Raw genomic sequence first — 18,732 nt, forward strand, 5'->3', positions numbered from 1 at the left:
GCCCAGAACCCGAACGCTGTAACACCGATCATCTAGACTGAGGTTGTGTGATTCTATAGTTTTTTTAATTTTTTTAATTTTTATTTTTTTTTATTTTTTGACAGGCAAAGTGGACAGAGAGAGAGAGAGACAGAGAGAAAGGTCTTCCTTTGCCATTGGTTCACCCTTCAATGGCGGCCGTGGCCGGCGCGCTGCGGCCGGCGCACCGCACTGATCTGATGGCAGGAGCCAGGTACTTCTGCTGGTCTCCCATGGGGTGCAAGGCCCAAGCACTTGGGCCATCCTCCACTGTACTCCCTGGCCACAGCAGAGAGCTGGCCTGGAAGAGGGGCAACCGGGACAGAATCCGGAGCCCCTACTGGGACTAGAACCTGGTGTGCCGGCGCCGCAAGGCAGAGGATTAGCCTAGTGAGCCACGGTGCCGGCTTCTATAGTTCTTTTAAAAAAATCCTGAAGGTTCTGTTATTTGCATCTGGACTCACCTTCACTGATACTAGTTGCAAATAAGTATGCAGAACATGGTTACCATAAGCGAGTAAAATGAATGGAGGTTTTGGGGGCAGTAATATCACTCTATTCTCTCCCCCTCCATCCACACTATTGTCACTGTTGAAATGTAAAAATAGGGGCCAGCGCTTTGGCACAGCAGGTTAACGCCCTGGCTTGCCCCAGTAGAGGATACTTCCTGACCTCCTCACCTGCTGCTCTCCTCTCCCCTTGAAGCGAGGCTGCTCCTATGTTGTGCTTCTCAGTCACAGACGGCCGTGGAGGGGCCGGTGCTGTGGCTAGTGGGTAAAGCCACCGCCTGCAGAGCCAGCTTCCCATATGGGCCCTGGTTTGAGGACCGGCTGCTCCTCTTCTGATCCTGCTCTCTGCTATGGCCTGAGAGGGCAGTAGAGGATGGCCCAAGTCCTTGGGCCCCTGCACCCACGTGGGAGACCCGGAAGAAGCTCCTGGCTCCTGGCTTCTGATTGGTGCAGTTCCAGACGTTGCAGCCAATTGGGGAGTGAACCATCAGATGGAAGACCTCTCTCCCTCTCTGCCTCTCCTCTCTCTGTGTAACTCTCTCAAGTAAAAAAAATAAATCTTAAAAAAAAAAAAGAAACGTAAAAATAAGCCTGGACAGCATTTCCTCTCTGCAGTGTTTTCCCTTACATTTTCTGGCTTTAAGGTGACAGGAAAATGTAGGATCAGGTAGGGCTAATCAGTCAACTCTAGAGGCAGACAAACTTAGGTTCACAGACTAACTCTGCCATTCTCTTTGCTGTGTGACCTCAGACAAGTAACCTAAGTTCTCAAAACACACTTTTTCATTTGTAAAATGGAACAATTACAGGACCTCCCATATGGTGTTACTGTGTCATTTTATTCTAATGACACAACACATAGCATATGATTAACATACCCGCTGGGACACTACAAAAGCTTAACATACAGGAGCCTCAGAAATAAACAGGATTGTTAATTTTCACAGTATTTTGGGATGACAGCTGGGGTAGATATTATATCCCTACCTTGGAATTGAGGGAACTGAAGCTGAGGAAGGTTAGATGACTTGCTCAAGTCAGAAGCAGCATCTCATCTCGGGGCTGCTGGGACCCTGTCCAAGCTCTTTCCACAGTAACAAACTTCCTTGATGTTGCCAAAGAAGCAAAATGAGAAAATTTAAAAACGGAGATGCTTCCCTTTTGAACTCAATAAATAGAATCATTCCCAAAAAGTTTGCTCCTTCAAGGGAAGAAATTACCATTGTAGCATCTAGGCAACATATTTTTAATTTGGCTTTCCCACTTCACAAAGATGCAAAGGCGATACTCAGTGGACACTCCACTTGGAACTGTCACCTTTTCCTAGGCTAGACCAAGAATGATATATCCTGGGACTTGTCTCAAGCCTCTATTATTGGCCCACCATCTACCCCTATAAAAAGTGGGAATGTACAGCCTCATCTTCTATGCAAGGTGACACATACACCATTCTGCACAGTTTGCAAATCAAACAGCAAAATGGCTTTTTTTTCTTTCTTAAAACTTTTATTATTTGCCCAGACAGTCCAGTGTTCAAACAGTTTGCTTTCTGTATCTTTGAGGCTGGGTGACTCAACATCAAGTCAACAGGATATGAGGGAATGCCTTTCACTGTATCAGAATCTGGGTCAATGCTATTGACTGTTCCCTATAACCTTAACCTTTGTCATCAGAGAGTGACCAACAAAACTCGTCAGGTTCTTCTTTCAGGTCTACTTAACAGTTGACTTGCAATGTTAAATCCAGAAACAAACACTATTAATATTTGAGTGGGATTCGTTTTCTTAACCTAGCTTAGCCTTCGCCTCGTTCAGAAAGCCTGTCTTCTCTCAAACGTGGGGAGATTTCTAATGGGGCCTTTACTGCACTGGTGCTGTCACTGTGGCACTGATCTGCATCGCTGTCCACTTGGCCTTGGGTATGCTGATGACAGGCTCTGCCTTACTCGCCTCTCCCCTCTGGTGCCCTACACCTTGCCTGCTGCAGATGAGTTGACTGTTGAATTAAGTGATGATGGCTTGGAACATTCCCTGAAAAGGTAAGATTTCTTTCAGAAATCTACCTGAAATACATGCTAAAGCATTTCCGGGGGAGATGTGCTAGCTTGGGGGTGAAATCAATGTAGTTAGCCTGACAGGGAAGAAGATGGAGTGTTATCAGTTGCTGACGAGGCCTCTCTTCTTTCTTTGGTACACGCCATTCCTTCTTCCTCTGGTTGGTTAGTTCGGGAGACACGAGGAAGTTGATTCTCTGAGCGGACCTATTTATTTCCAGGTCATGGAACAGGGCTTTGCCCTGTCTGCTCTTTGTCCTCTCTACAGATTCTGTTTAGATACTCTAAGTAAACTAGCTTGCCCTTTCTTAGGTATTACCACTAGATTGACAGGAGACTGACTCCTCCTGGATATTTTGCTGGTATTTACCACTTAATCATCCAAAGTCAAAATATTAATTCAAAAGCACAGAAGATAAAGAAAAAACAGACCACCAGATTTACCTTAGGAAAGCGAAGCTATGGGGAGCTCGGAAGGAGTGATTTTGCTGGGACCATGGCACATCAACCAAGATAGTGTAGGGGCTCTAAAAACCACTGCCCAGGGAGCCTGGGCTTCCCTCACCTTCCTGCCAACCTGCTGTGACCCAGGATAAGCCACTCCCCTCTCTGGGACTCTGCTCCATCAGGAAGTCAGGGCTGGATTACATCAGTGGCTCCCAATCTTGAGTAATGCAGCAGAATACCCTGGAAAGTATGTTACAAATGTTACTCCCAATCATATTCTGACTTAGGAGACCTAAAGGCCAAGGAACCAACGTTTCCAACAAGCTCCAAGGCTGATTTCCTGGACTGAAGTTGTGGGGAGCAACCCGGACTGGACTGAGTTACTGGAATTAAGACTTATTCTATGCATCTGCTCTCCCACAGTATGGCGCTGGGAGAGGAGGAAACAGCTTCTACGCAGCTGCCTCTTGCCAACCTGAGTGACCTCCAGGAGCTGATCCTGCTCCTGATTGGAGGAGAGCAGCGTACTCGGCGTGTGGGCAGCCGAGTTGGGATTGGCGGAGGAGGACTATAAAGGAGGAGAGAGACGGCATGCACCAGGAACATCTAAGGGGAACATCTGAAGGAACACCTGAGCAGCCCCCGAGAGAGCCGGCCGGCGGTGTGCCGCTCCCCCGCGGAAGTGGGGAATGTGGCAGGGGGAACCGCCCTTCCACGGAGGTGGAAGGGTCGGTAGCCAACCCGGGAAGAACCAGCAGCCAACCCGGGAAGAACCAGCAGCAAACCCGGGGAGGGCTGAGCAGACGAAAGAACAGCGCAGGGTCCTGTGTCGTTCCTCCACGAAGACGGGGAGCGACAGAAGTCACTGCAGTAGATGACCTTACCGTTCCCTTCCAGCCCTGATGTTCCCTCATTCATTGGATTCAAGGAACACAGCAGCCAGGAAATGCTGGCAGCCAGCCAGCTCCCTGAGAGGCATAACCACAAACACAGCCAGGAGGCAGGTGGACGGGAAAGATCAGGGAGGGCCGTGTTGTCACTCAGGCAGCATCCGCTTAACTGAACTGGACTTGGGGAGCCTCGGTCTTAAGACAGCAGCCAAGGATCGTGAGCCTCCCTTGTTCTCCTCATCATCTCAGACTGAGCAAGTCACTCTTCCTTCTTGTGCCCCACTCACATGCTTCAATCAAAGGTCGCAAGCAGGCAGTGTTCCGGCCCAGTGTTAAAATTTAATGATTCTGACATTTACAAAGGGAGACATTTCATATTTAAAATTCTAAACTTCTCTTGGAAAACCTGTAAAATCACTCACACTGACTCACACTGTCCTGGGTCACTGGCTGGAGCTGAGTAGCTGCGCCCCCTTTGGGTGGAAGTGTGTACTTCCAGCCTCCGCCATCACCACGGGCCTGCCTCACTCCTTCCCACTACCTACTCTGCCCTAGGGTACTTAAAAGGTAGTTCCCATCACTAAAATGTCCTCTGGGATAATCTAAAGGAGCAGAGAACTGCTGGATGTATGTGAACACTGCCCGCCGCTGAGGACTATGGAGTTGCCCCCTTAGGCCAGAAGTTTCTCACCTACAAGGAAAGACGCTGAGAGAAGAGTGGTGTGGAACACATTGCTATATTCATAACAAGGTTGTTGTGAAGTTATTGAGCATTGCATGCTTTTTCCTCTGTAGAGGTATACACAGAATGTATTTCTTTGGTCTAAGGAAAGCATTTGATCATTTTCACAAGATATCACCTACCTTATGACCCCAGCAATTCCCCTCCTAAGTATTTCCCTAATGGAAATGAAAACACCTCACAAAGATACTTGTGCAAGAAATAACACAAATACCCATTCACTCACACAAAAAAAATGGAAAACCATATTATGGTGTATTTATGCAATGAGCATTATTTAGCAATATAAAAGAGCAAATTACTGATACTATAACATGGAAGGCTCAGGATACTATTGCATCAAGAAAGCCAAAACACAAAATAAAATTCCACCTTTGTGAATTTCAAAAACATGCAACAGTAACTGATGGCAACAGACAGACTGAATCTGGGAGGAGGAGACTGTGAAAACTTTCAGTGCTAGTGATTGAAGTAAGCCTCCATCTTTATTTGATTGACTACAAAGACATATACCTTTGTGAAAGACATTGTTCCTCCATTTCACTGTAGGGAAAGTAGAAAGAAAAGTCGAGCAGCAGGGAGGGATGATCCTGACACGCAGCCCCAACAAGTGATGAGGACGGGACCGGTCAGTGGACTGAAGGAGACAGGATGATCTCTGTTGGGATACACTGAGCTGCATTTATTTCCTTTCTTCATCATTTATTAGTGGTAACCGTGGGCAAACTGCTGCATCTTTAAGTCTTAGTTTTTGCATATGAAAATGGTGCTGGGACTAGCATTTATTTCACAGAGCTATACTGAAGAGCTAATAAGCATAAGCAGACTGAGCATTTAGCACACTTTCTGGCCCCCATCATGCCCTAAGTAGGTGGTTCTCTGTCGTAACAAAGTTAGACAGTTAAGTAAAGAATTCATCCTGGGCAGGCGCCGTGGCTCACTTGGCTAATCCTCCGCCTGCGGCGCCGGCACACCGGGTTCTAGTCCCAGTAGGGGCGCCGATTCTGTCCCGGTTGCCCCTCTTCCAGTCCAGCTCTCTGCTGTGGCCCGGGAGTGCAGTGGAGGATGGCCCAGGTCCTTGGGCCCTGCACCCGCATGTTAGACCACGAGGAAGCACCCGGCTCCTGGCTTCAGATCGGCACAGCGCGCCGGCCATGGTGGCCATTTGAGGGGTGAACCAAAGGAAGGAAGATCTTTCTCTCTGTCTCTCTCTCATTGTCTAACTCTGCCTGTCCAAAAAAAAAAAAAAAAGAATTCATCCTGAATGATGCGAACCCTAAAGATGTTCACCTCTTGGAGATGCTATTCATCCTTGCTTCAGTAATGAGAGTTAGGAAAGAACTCCTCCTGTTCTAAATCATCTATTAGTTGGAAATATATCAAAACCCCTAGTCGTTGGGGGAGCACCATAGGAGTAAAATACCCATTTTTTAAATATTTTCCCAAGGTACATTTTTTACATTGGTGCCCAGAGGGTGGTGCTTGAAGTAGGCAGGAAAAGCAATGAACTATACTCCTCCAGTGAAACACAGGATCGTCTAACAATAGGAGATCACCCTATAACTTTGGGAACCAAATTTCAGGGGTTGTTAGGCTGGAACTTCCATTATCACTCATGTTCTGGCTAGTTCCCTAGCGATCACATCCCCTGATCCACAGAGGCACAGAGGCAAAGCCTGGGCTTTGCTTCTGACTGCACCACCTACACTGAACAACTGGGCACCTGATCTGTACCCTAGAGGTAATACCTGGCTCATAGGCCTGTATTTGTGGCTTAACACATCATGGGGCAGAATAAGAACTACCTGGTTGAATGGCCTTTCTGTATCTTTTGTTCAACAGTTGCTGAAGACATCATTAGCCTGGGATTAATAACAGTAAAGGCAACATTTTGTTTCTATAAAAAGATCTGTACAATTTCTAGAGTTTAAAAAAATGCTATAATTTATTATGTTTATTATGCTCATGGTTTTGCCCTTTTAGCAAGTAACTCAGACTCATACTTACTGACGAAGGAGCACCTGCTCCTCTGCCTCCTTCACCAAGTGGCCGCTTGGGTGCATCCGTACCTGCTCTACACTGTCTGCTGACCTGAAAACCCCAACACTAAAGCTTAGGTCCCCTAGACGCATATAAAATATACATTAGACATAACAAAACTTATTAAATAATTTTATTCTTTTCTTCTTTATATTGCTAACAGTAGCTCAGTGTTAAGCATGTTAGAAAACCTGAAGGAATAAAAAAATTTTGGTTTACACAAGCATGTATAAAAATATCTATTCAGATAAATATCTGGTAATTACACCGCCCAGCTTTAAGAGTGCCAAAATGATAATAAATAAAATACCTGCAAAAATCAAATGAAAAGGCTAGATGGCTTTGTTAAAACTCATTTTAACAATTTTAGCTAACCAACCTGTCCTAATGAAATTCAAGCTAAAGTTACAGCGAGGTAACACGTGAGAAAATATTGTGTGTGGCTACTTAAGAGCATTCCTAAACAGTATCTTCTTTGTCTTAGAACACAGCTGGGTTTACACTTTCAACAGCAAGCAGCAACAAAGACCAAGGAAATTTCCATCTTTTCTAATAACCGTTCTATAACTGTAAGGAAAACAAAATGAAAACAGTATCACTTCCTTTTAACAGTGGACACCAAAATCAGAATTGTAGATTTACTACTAAGTGCTTGGATTAAAAATGCTAACACAGTAAGATCCTGGGTTAATTAGCTTTGACTCTTTAAGACGCACAAAACATAAAATATTTTCCTTCTGGTGCAACAGATTTAAGCCACAAGCAATAAGCTGAACTAAGTTTTTCTTCATCAAGTACTTTAACAGTGCAAAACATCAGAAGTCTTAGGACACACTACTCACATTCTGTCATCACGGCCCGAAGAGGAACCACTTCAGGGAGGTATCACTGCCAGGAAAAAGCAAAGCAGCCAAAAGAAAAAACCCACAATGATTCACTCGAACGCCAGTATGCCAAAGGTAGACAGGCAGTTTCTCATACAAGAGGCGAAATACGTAATTCCAAGTGTCCTTAAGCCAACATCAGGTACAACATTTTGTATTTCTGGCACAGAGAAGCATTATTTTGCTACTTTGAACAGTACTCAACATGAACAAGCAGGTCGCGGTGCTCTGTGGCCGGATACTGAACATTGCACTTGGGACACTCTACCAGGCTCTCGTTGAGCGCAGCAGTTGGACTCTTGGGTGAGGCAACTTTTACTCTATTTTCAGTCTCTCCTTGGAAAGCAACTAATGGCTCTGTGAAGGCAATCTCATGGAGCTGCTTCTGGAAAATAAATTGTAAAATGAACACCATTTGTATGCAAGGCCACGTGTTCAGCAATTTCTAACTGTTCCATAGATACGGCAGTTGCTTCAACTCTGCAAACAGATTTTCTTTTGAATCTCTACTCAGCAGTATAGGCTGAACATCCCTTACTTGAAAAGCTTACAATCAGTGTTTTTGAATTTTAGATTTTTTTTCAGAGTTTATAATATTTGCATATGCATAATAAGATATCATGGGGACGGGACCAAAGTCTAAATATGAAATTCATTTGTTTCATACACATCTACACACAGCCTGAAGCTAATGTTACACTATATAGTTCATAATTTTGTGTATAAAATATTTTCATGGTATAGAATTTTCTATTTGTCATGTCAGGGCCCAAAAAGTTTCAAATTTTGAACTTTTAAGATTTAAGATTTTCAGTTTAGGGATGCTCAAGCTGTATTTCATTGGCAATATGTGAGGTGATTATGAATTACTGTAATTACCCAACATAGCCAGCAAGTACTAGAGTTGGGTGCTCTTAGGGATAGGTTTTGTTAAGATGCTCATAGCTAATGCAGAGGAGGGGCTGTGAATGGGGCTGACTAAATTTGCTGGTTTTGTAAAACAGGAACAACTTAAGTAATAATGAAGGATATAACATTAAGAGCAGTAAGCAGGGGCCAGTGTTGAGGCACAGCCTGTTAAACCGCTACTTGTGACACTCCCATCCCATACAGGAATGTCAGTCTGAGCCCCAGCTGTTCTGCTTCTGATCCAGCTTCCTGCTAATGTGCATAGGAAAGCAGCAGAGGACAGCCAGAGTGCTTGGGCCTCAGTGCCCATGTAGGAGACCGGATGGAATTCCAGATTCCTGATTTCGGCCTGGCCCAGCCGTGGCTGTTGCAACCATTTGGGGAGTGAACCAGAGAATGGAAGATCTCTCTATGTCACTCTGCCTTTGAAATAGGAAAATAAATATTTTTTTAGAAAAAAGAGCAGTAAAGAATCTTAGCAGATCAAACAGGTTTCACAGAGAAATGACTAAGAACTGTATCATACCTTTGAGAGTTTGTTTTCTCATGCTTTTTTTTTTTTAATGAAGAACTGAGTACTTTACAGCACATTATGAAAACACTGGGTAGCAGGAACAAAAAGTTATGAGTATTTTACTTTCTTTCTGAAATACAAGACTCTGAACAACATAGTCATTGACAGAAAGGAATTATAAATTTTAATTTCAAATAATATAAACTGTCAAAATCAATGACATACTAAAAATGGAACAAAAACATGTTTTGTTTAATTCATATAGGAGTTACAAATGATTTTTTTTTTAGCATTTATTTATTTACTTGTTTATTTATTTGAAAGGCAGAGAGATCTTCCATTTGCTGGTTCATCCCCAAATGCCTGCAACATCAGGGCTGGACCAGGCTGAAGCCAGGAGGTAGGAACTTCCCAGGTGAGTGACAAGGACTTAAGTATTTGAGCCATCACCCACTTCCCAGGGTGTTCATTAGCAGGGAACCAGACTAGAAGTGGAGAAGCCAGGACTTGAACCAGCACTCCCATATGGGACTGGATGTCCCAAGTGGTAGCTTAGCCTGCTATGTCACAACACCCACCCCCAAATGATTTTTTAACAATTGCTTTTTTCTCCAATTCCAATAACTAAGGAATTACTTTTGTAACATCTCACCATTTCCAATTATTCTGTGGTGGCAGGATGACATATGAAACATGGACTAATGTGACAGACGCACACACAAACCTTTAAAGCATCCGTCCAGAAAGTTATCAGTAAGAAGAAAATATGTCAATGGGGAAAAAATGTCTTTTCCTCAGAGGAACAATGTTATGTAGAGGTTTATGTTTCAAAAGATTATATATTCAAGATAGTTCATGAAATATGCTTAGTTGATAATATAACTAAATAGCATTTTAACAGAAACAGTCTATTACCCTTAAAAACAACATTTTCTCTCGCTTAGTAGAAAAACACAATTGCAGTTCAGAATTCTATGACTGCTCCCGCTTGCAGGTACAGCAGCACCTGGGGTGTCTGGGGATGACCTCAAGACCAGTAATGTACTTGTTATCAGGAGGAACCAACATGCTTCCTCCAGGTGCTCTGACTTGACGCCTGCAGGGCAGCTGCGTCAAATGTGACAAGGGCTCTGGTTGCTGATGTGAGATAAAGCAGCTGTCGTTTAAGTTGCATCCTTCTAGACTGGGCAATGATGTGATGAATACAAAGAAATGATAAATAGAAAGATGGCAGAAAGAAAGAAAGAAAAAGAAGAAAGACCGTAGCTCAGCCACTGAAGACTCACCAAGGATTCCAACTGTGTTATTTGATTTCTTGCTTTTCGGAGCTCCTTAAGAATTACATGCAACTGATGCTGCATATTTTGACGATCAAGTTTTTCATTTTCAAAGTCTAGAGTACATGCCTGCATCTGAAAATGCCCAGGATATGACAATCACAACTAGCATATACTGTCAGTGATCTTGAATATTTGTTATTTTTCAATTAGCACAAGAATACTTGTAATCATGTCAAGAATTCAACTGAGCACAGTGGGATGCTGATAAATGTGGATGCTTATGGCTGAGGATTTGGTTTATCCAAGGAGCAAAGCTAATATCTGAGGTACTTGCTGGTCAGAATTATGCCTCCTCATTTCCTTATTGATGAGGGAGAACAAGGGAGGGACAAGGCAGAGAGGTGACTGTTCTCCAGTTTGGAATATAAATATACTAAGACTCTTGGCCCTGCATCCCGAGAAGAAATGTCATCTCTCTGAGTGCTACTTGAAGCTGTAAGGTAGCACTATTAAGAGATCCTGTTTGGCCACAGCAGGAATTATAGCCACTAGCCAAGATTTACCTGTCAAGCAAATTGTCATCACAACCTCCAAGAAGCTGGTTTTGCTAAGTTCAGTAACAGCAATATATGGCTAGCACAGTCTCTCTAAATGAGACTCGGTAAAGACTTTAAACATTTTCACAGCATTTTAATGGTTTTCCACAGTATAGTGTACACACAAGGAGGAATTCCATTTCCTAACAGGACAAACTGAATTTAGAAGCAACCCCAGTGGATACCTGTTGTTCCAGCAGAGCTACCCGTGTTTGTTCCTCTTGCTGTTTTAGCAGAGATGTATAAAGGAACTGGACCTGTAGGACGTAAAGAGAGCCAATGCTGTCATATCTGACCTTTAACCAATGGACCTGAGATGTGTGAGAAGCTGACATCACAAACCTCACAAATGCAAGCAGGACAACACCGGTAATCGGGGGTGAGTCCTTCCCACTGGTCATTTGGTGGCTATCTACACAAGCAGCTGGGCAGAACCATCAGGCCAAGAGCTTTTTGAGACACAGACTGGCAGCTGAAAAGCAACACTGAACTCTGCAGTGGCCACACCCCTTGCCAGTGGTTCTGATATCCAGTAACCGTTCTGAGTGGGACAACAAAGCTGGCAGTGCCTTCCCTACTTAATTGCAGAGTCAGAGCAAAGTTAATAATTTCTGCTACGTCCCTCCCAAATGTTCCTGCTCATATCTGTACACAGATGAAGGTAGTAAAGACCAAGAGCAAATATTAGACAATCTACTCCTCCTCCCCATGCTCAGCTTAGGGAGGATTTTAAGAATTACCATTATGATTGTAGTGATTACTAACATTCACCTTGTTTAATTTATAAAGCACTAATACATTCTCTCAACTGACCCTCACAAAAGCCCTATGAGGCAAGCAGAACTGTTATTCATTTGACAAGTGAATAACCTATGAGTCAGAGAAACAGAGTGATTTGCCAAGGTTACGCATCCCAAACTAGAGACCAGGTGTGCATCACGCACCTGTATTCTTGTTAACACGTCTTTGGTCAAGTACAATTTCCTCAGAGAGGCCTCCACTGGTCCCCTTTTCTTTGCTTTATCACTCTGTTTTACTTTCTTTAGTTTACTTATTTTTTGGTTATTTGCTTATGTTCTATTTCCAATCTAGAATATAAACTCCCATGAGGGGACAGGAACTTATTTTGTTCCTCATTAGATTCCTAGTTGTTAAAATAGTCCCTAACACTTAGTAAGTGCTCAAGGAAAAACCTAGAATTATTAATCATGGAAAAGCTTACTAGTTAAGTTTACCTGAGATAAAAGTTCTTCAGATCTCTTCTTCTCTTCTTCAAGTTTTTCCCTTGCAATGTCATTCTCTTCCTTGAGTCTTTGTATTTTCTCTGTTTTATGTCTATCGTCTTCCAGATGTTGGACATCTGCCTTTCTTTGTGTACACAACAGCTGATTTAATTCTTGAACTTCTTTTTGAGTTTCTTCATATTTTCTTCGAAATTCACTAAGCTCTAAACTCAACTGAGTTATGGTTTGTCGTTCAACTTCAAGATCTTTTCTTGCATTTGCTAAGAGATGGTTATAATATTTTTGCTTCTCCTCTTGAAGATAACCTGTGACAAACAACATTGTGGCATAATTAACTTTATACAATGGCTAATATTCTTGAGGAAGTTAAATATCAAACATGTTTCTATAAATGAGATTATATTATCTCCTCAAGTGACAAAATGAAGTCAAGGGGACAGATGATAGAGGAAGAAACAGAAGTTTGGGAATATTATACAAAGTGACAAAAGTAACAAATAGAAGAACTAAAAACTGTCATATAACCGTTCTGTGGGGAGGGGAAGTTTTTAGTGTCTAAAGAAGAAAAATCAACAAGAAGGGATATAGCTCATGATTATAGACACAGAAATGATAATCAAAATTAATAAGTAGAAATGTTAAGAGCTGCTGTTCTGACAAAGACAGGAAACAGGGATTGAAATGGCTAAGGTGAGTTAAGGTCCTCTGTACTATTATTATTCGATTTTAACAAATGCTTACTTGACTTTGATAAAAACACAGTGAGGGAGAAAGCAGGGAGGAGGTGGGCTGGAAGGGAGAGAACTAGTGAACGGTATATCAAAGAAAAACATTAGACTTACTCAAGAACTGAAACCCTACTTTTATGTGTACCAAACATATAAAGGTACTACAGTAATAAGTTTGTGCTGCTAATGTCCAAAAAGCTTTGATTTATCCCTAGATATTGCCTATTTTGTTTTCAGCATTAGTTTCATTTTAAATATGCCAATGGGAAGTTCCAAGATGCCAAGTTCTGCTCCCTTTTCTTCAGCATTCTCCTTATATAACTCAAGGTTTTGGTGCCTGAATCATCAGTCATTTAAGAAGTGCTTTGCATAGTTTTTTCCCCTTCTAGCTCATCAAGTGAATAAAATAAGAATAATGACCCTTCCTGCCCTATCTTCCAGGGTGGTTGTGAAATTCAACTGAGATCAGTGTTAGAGAAACTGCAAAGCATTTGGCAAAAAGACAGCAGCACGAATAAGAAAATTGATCTGAATTCTATGGTGAGGTCCAAACTATTAAGTATCATCTATAAAAGTATTCTTCCTCCAGGGGTTCATAGGAGTGATTGCTGAAGGGAGACAAAGTAGAAAGACAGTTGGTAACGAGGCCGGCTGCGGGGCAGTAACAGTGAAGGACTGTGAAGGAGGGGCAGGACGTGCACAGGTGGTGCAATTGTGCTGTGACATCACGGCTGTTGAAGAAGACCCTTTACCCTGGGTCTGTGCTCTCCTCTCCACTGAAACCGCCAGGAAACAAAATAAACTTGCAAAGATGGTGTCTCTTACTTCAGAGCTGGAAGCCTCGCTCTTATTTTACTTCCTAACACATATCTATTAAAAGTCTAAATCTGATGAATCACTCCTTTTGGAAAATGTCAAGCTCAAAAGAACATTTTTATAGCAGTCAGTACCTTCTGATTCAGTCTTTTTTGTCTGCTGTGGGAGTGAATGAGCAGCTGTTTCCGTTTTCTTTTCCAATTCAAAGATCTTTGCTAAAAGTCCTTTGACATAGACCTCGCGCTGCTGATCATATACAAGCCACTGCTGATTTTTCTCCAAAGCCTTATAGTGAAGATGAAAGAAAAACAACAGAAAAATAAAAAACAAGAATGTTAAAACAGACAAAGGAATCCAAGCAACAGTCTTTTATCTTTCATCAAATGACTAATGATATTGTCAACTATGAAAAATCCACACACCCTCCAAGTCTTTTTGTTTTTAACTACTTCATCGTTGGAAATTTAACTAAAGGTAAAGCAGGAAGGAGTCTGTCAAAGCAGCCCTGTCATCCCCAGCGACTTTACACCATTCTTCCCCTCTCTTCCCACCCTTCCATTTTGCCAAGGATGGTGACAGTTTTGCTACTGAAAGTTAACAGCTAGTGGAGAAGACAGCTGATCTACTACTGCTGGCAGGGGGGTGGGGGATGTGGTGAAGACCAGACATCCCTATATACTGCCAATATGCAAGAAATTTTAACTCTTCTCTCTTTTCCAATGTAGGCATTCAGTCCATGAGGATGGGCTGGTTCCCCTCTTGTTTCATGTTCCTGAGAGGTAGGGAAAATAAATATCAATGACTGTGTGATGAGGGCATGCACATCTAAACTTGATGTCACATGCACATAAAATGTTACAGAAAAAGGGTCCCAAAAAAGGCATATACGATCATATGCAGCCTGGCCCTACCCCCTTCACAATGGCCAGACTGCTTTGGACTGAGCTCCCAACCTGATGCCCATGCGATGGCCCACCTACCCCAGAGGAATGCATACTTCAGCGGTGCTTTGCTGTTAACCTTGGTAAGCCCTGATTTGAGTTAAGAGAAAAAAGAAGAAAAATGCATCCATTTACCTTTTGCTCAGCAACATAAATCTTCAGCAGGAGGGTAATTTCCCCACTGACAGAGTGAGAGGAGATGCAGGCCACCACCACAAACTTTGGTTAATTAACACAATGACCATGCTATATTTTGGGGGAAAATAGCTATCTCTAATTTAACCTCTTCTTCGATCACTCAAAGTGCCAAACTGTTTTAATTACAATAGTAACTAACAATTTTTGAAAGCATCATACTACTTGCTAGAACTAAAGCTATACTCCCTTAGGCTGATATTAAAATCCTTCATAATCTGTCTCTTCCTGTCCCTCAGAGTAACAGCCTGGCCTCCTGTCTCCTCCATGGCTGCCTTGCTCTCTATACAACTATGTACATTTTGTGTGCCTTTCTTAAACTGTCAACCTAGAATACTGCAAATACTGCAAAGCTCTCATTTATAAGATGAAATAAAGAACTTCTAAAACAAACAGAAATTGAAAGAATTTGTCATCACTTGTCCAGCTTTACAAATGACCCTTAATGATGTACTACACACAAAAACAGAGAATAGTCATTATTATGAAAGAATGTGAAGGCAGAAAATCTCCTAAAAATGTACAAAAGAAATCCAAAGCAAACAATAGGAATATTTATGGAAAAATGGTAGGACCAAATCCTTACTTATCAATAATAATCTTGACTGCAAATGGCCTAAATTCTCCAATTAAAAGATACAGACTGGCCCGAATGGATTTAAACAGACCCATCTATTTGTTGCCTACAAGAAACACAACTCACTTATGTCACATCAGATACATGCAGATTCAAAATGAAAGGATGTAAAAAGAGATTTCATGCTAACAGAAAGCAAAAATGATCAGATGTACCCATCTTAATAGCAGATAAAATAGACTTTAACACAAAAAATCTTAAAAGAGACAAAGAAGGGTACTACGTAATGATTAAAGGATCAATTCAACAGGAAGATGTGACTATAGTGAATGTATACACATCCAATGCTAGGGACCCTGGCTGTTCAAAAAAAAAAAAAAAAAGTTAATGGATCTAAAAGGAGAAATAGACTACAATACAATACTAATGGGGGATATCAACACCCAACTTTATTCAATGGACACATCAACTAGACAAAAAAATCAACAAACAACAGGGCTAATCTACACTATGGACCAATTGGACCTAACTGATCTGTACAGAACATTTCATCCCACGGTTGAAAAATACACTTTCTTTTCATCAGTGCACAGAACTTTCTCTAGGATAGACCATATGTTAGGGCATAAAGCAAGTCTCAGCAAATACATAAAAGCTGAAATCATGTATCTTTTCTGACCATAATGGAATGAAATTTACAACTTAAGAAACTCCAGAAAATATGCAAACACAGGGAGACTGAACAACCCATTCCTGAATGAACAGTGGTTCATGGGAGAAATCAAAAAAGAAATAAAAATATTCTCAGAAATGAATGAAAATGACAATACAACATATTAAAACATACAGGATACAGCAAAAGCAGTGTTAAGAGAGAAGTTTACAGCAATTAGTGCTGGCATCAAATAAATGATCTAACAGTGCATCTCAAGGACACAGTAAAACAACAACAAACCAAACCCAAAATGAGTGTGAAGAAAGAAACAAATTAAAATTAGACAAGAAATAAACAAAACTGAAACAAACAAACAAAACCCCACTATAAAAGATCAGTGGGGGCCGGCACTGTGGCATAGTGGGGAAAACCACTGCCTGCAGTGCCAGAATCCCATATGGGCACTGGTTCAAGTCCCAGCTGCTTCACATCTGATCCAGTTCTCTGCTATAGCCTGGGAAAGCAGTGGAAGGTGTCTCAAGTCCTTAGGCCCCTGCACCTATGTGGTAGACCTAGAAGAAGCTCCTGGCTCCTGGCTTCAGATCAGCCCAGCTCTGGCCATTGCAGCCATCTGCAATGAACCAGTGCATGAAGACCTCTCTCTCTCTCTCTCTGCCTCTGCCTCTGTCTCTCTGTAACTCTGCCTTTCGAATAAATAAATAAATCTTTTTAAAAAAAGATAAGTGAGATGAAGATCTGGTGACTTGAATAAATAAACAGAACTGATACACCACTGACCCAACTAACAAAAAAAAAAAAGAGGGAGAAGATCCAACTCAATAAAATCAGAAAATTAAAAAGGAAATATAACAAAAGATACCAAAGAAATAAAAGGAATCATCAGGAATTACTACAAACAACTATATGCCACAAATTAGAAAATCTAGAAGAAATGGATAAATTACTGGACACATACAAATCTACAAAACTGAATCATGAAGACACAGAAAACCTAAACAGATCAATAATCAAGGTGGAGACTGAATGCGTAATAAAGACCCTCCCAACAAAGAAAAAGCCCAGGACCAGAGGGCTTCACTGCTGAATTCTACAAGACATTTAAAGACCTAATTCCAATTCTTCTCAACCTATTAAAAACAACTGAAAGGAAGGGACTCCTCCCAAACTCTTTCTATGAGACTAGCATCGCCTTAATTCCAAAACTAGAAAAAGATACAATAAAGACAAGTACAGACAAATATGCCTGAAGAACACAGATACAAAAGTCCTCAGCAAAATACTACCTAATCAAATCCAATAAAATATCAGAACAAAATGTGATTTACCCCTGGTATGCAGGGATTGTTCAACATTGGCAAATTTATCTATCTGATACATCACATTAACAAACTGAAGAACAAAATCCATATGATTATCTCAATAGATGCAGAAAAGGCATTTGATAAAATGCAAGACCCTTTCATGATAAAAACTTTAAGCAAATTGGATATAGAAAGAACATTCCTCAACACAATCAAGGCAATTTATGACAAACCCATGGCCAGCATCCCGCTGAATGGGAAAAAGCTGGAAGCATTCCCACTGAGATCTGGAACCAGACAAGGATGCTCACTCTTACCACTGCTATTCAATATAGTCCTGGAGGTTTTAGCCAGAGCCATTAGCCAAGAAAAAGAAATCAAAGGGATACAAATTGGGAAGGAGGAAGTCAAACCATCCCTTTTTGCAGATTACATGATCCTATATATAGGGGATCTAAAAGACTCCACTAGGAGGCTACTGGAACCCATAGAAGAGTTGGTAAAATAGCAGGATATAAAATCAATAGCCTTTGTAAACACAGACAATGCCATGGCTGAGAAAGAACTTGTAAAATCAGTCCCATTCACAATAGCACAAAAAAAAAAAAAAAAAAAAAAAAACTTAAATACTTGGAATAAATTTAACCAAGGATGTGAAAGATATTTGCAATGAAAATTATAAAACATTATAGAAAGAAATAGAAGACACACAGAAAAATTGAAAAATCTATGTTCATGGATTGGAAAATTAATATTAAAATGTCCACACTGCCGAAAGCAATTTAGATTCAATGTTATCCCAATCAAATACCAATGACATTCTCAGATCTAGAAAAAACAAAGCTAAAATTCATCTGGAAATACAAGAGACCCCAAATAGCTAAGGCAAACTTAAAGAATGGAAATAAAGCTGTAGGCATGACAGTACCAGACTTCAAGATATACTACAAGGCAGTTATAATCAAAACATCCTTGTACTGGCACAAAAATAGATATGAAGACCAATGGAACAGAATAGAAACACCAGAAATTAATCCATGCATCTACAACCAACTAATCTTTGACTAAGGAACTAAAATCAACCCCTGGACAAAGGACAGTCTCTTCAATAAATGGTGCTGGGAAAACTGGATCTACACATGTGGAAGTATGAAACAAGACCCCTACCTTACCTCTTATCCAAAAATAAACTCAAAATAGATAAAATGAGGGAGGGGACCATACTGTGGCACAGTGAGTTAAGCCACTATCTGCAGTGCTGGCATCCCATATGGGTGCCAGTTCGAGTCCCAGCTCCACTTCTGATCCAGCTCCCTGCTAATGGCCTAGGAAAGCAGTGGAAGATGGCCCAAGTGCTTGGGCCTATGCATCC

At 41.5% G+C, this 18,732-nt stretch overlaps 1 protein-coding gene across 3 annotated transcripts in view; it reads right to left on the minus strand.

Moving 5' to 3' along the window:
• Positions 1 to 6,817: 6,817 nt before the first annotated feature.
• CEP55 (centrosomal protein 55) overlaps positions 6,818 to 18,732 on the minus strand; it is a 28,129-nt gene continuing 16,214 nt past the window's right edge. For 2 of the 3 annotated variants that reach the window (XM_002718513.6, XM_089314749.1), the window contains exons 5-9: positions 13,805 to 13,955; positions 12,118 to 12,431; positions 11,068 to 11,139; positions 10,293 to 10,418; positions 6,818 to 7,968 (exon numbers count right to left, since the gene is read on the minus strand). In XM_002718513.6, coding sequence (XP_002718559.1) covers positions 7,768 to 7,968; positions 10,293 to 10,418; positions 11,068 to 11,139; positions 12,118 to 12,431; positions 13,805 to 13,955 — 864 coding nt within the window. In that variant the 3' untranslated portion in view covers positions 6,818 to 7,767. The remainder of the gene's footprint in view (positions 7,969 to 10,292; positions 10,419 to 11,067; positions 11,140 to 12,117; positions 12,432 to 13,804; positions 13,956 to 18,732) is intronic. The other variant, XM_008270214.5, reaches the window with a different exon arrangement.

Source organism: Oryctolagus cuniculus, chromosome 15 (genome assembly GCF_051225735.1).
Source record: "Oryctolagus cuniculus isolate XC-2025 breed Fujian yellow rabbit chromosome 15, ASM5122573v1, whole genome shotgun sequence".
Classification (NCBI taxonomy): domain Eukaryota; kingdom Metazoa; phylum Chordata; class Mammalia; order Lagomorpha; family Leporidae; genus Oryctolagus; species Oryctolagus cuniculus.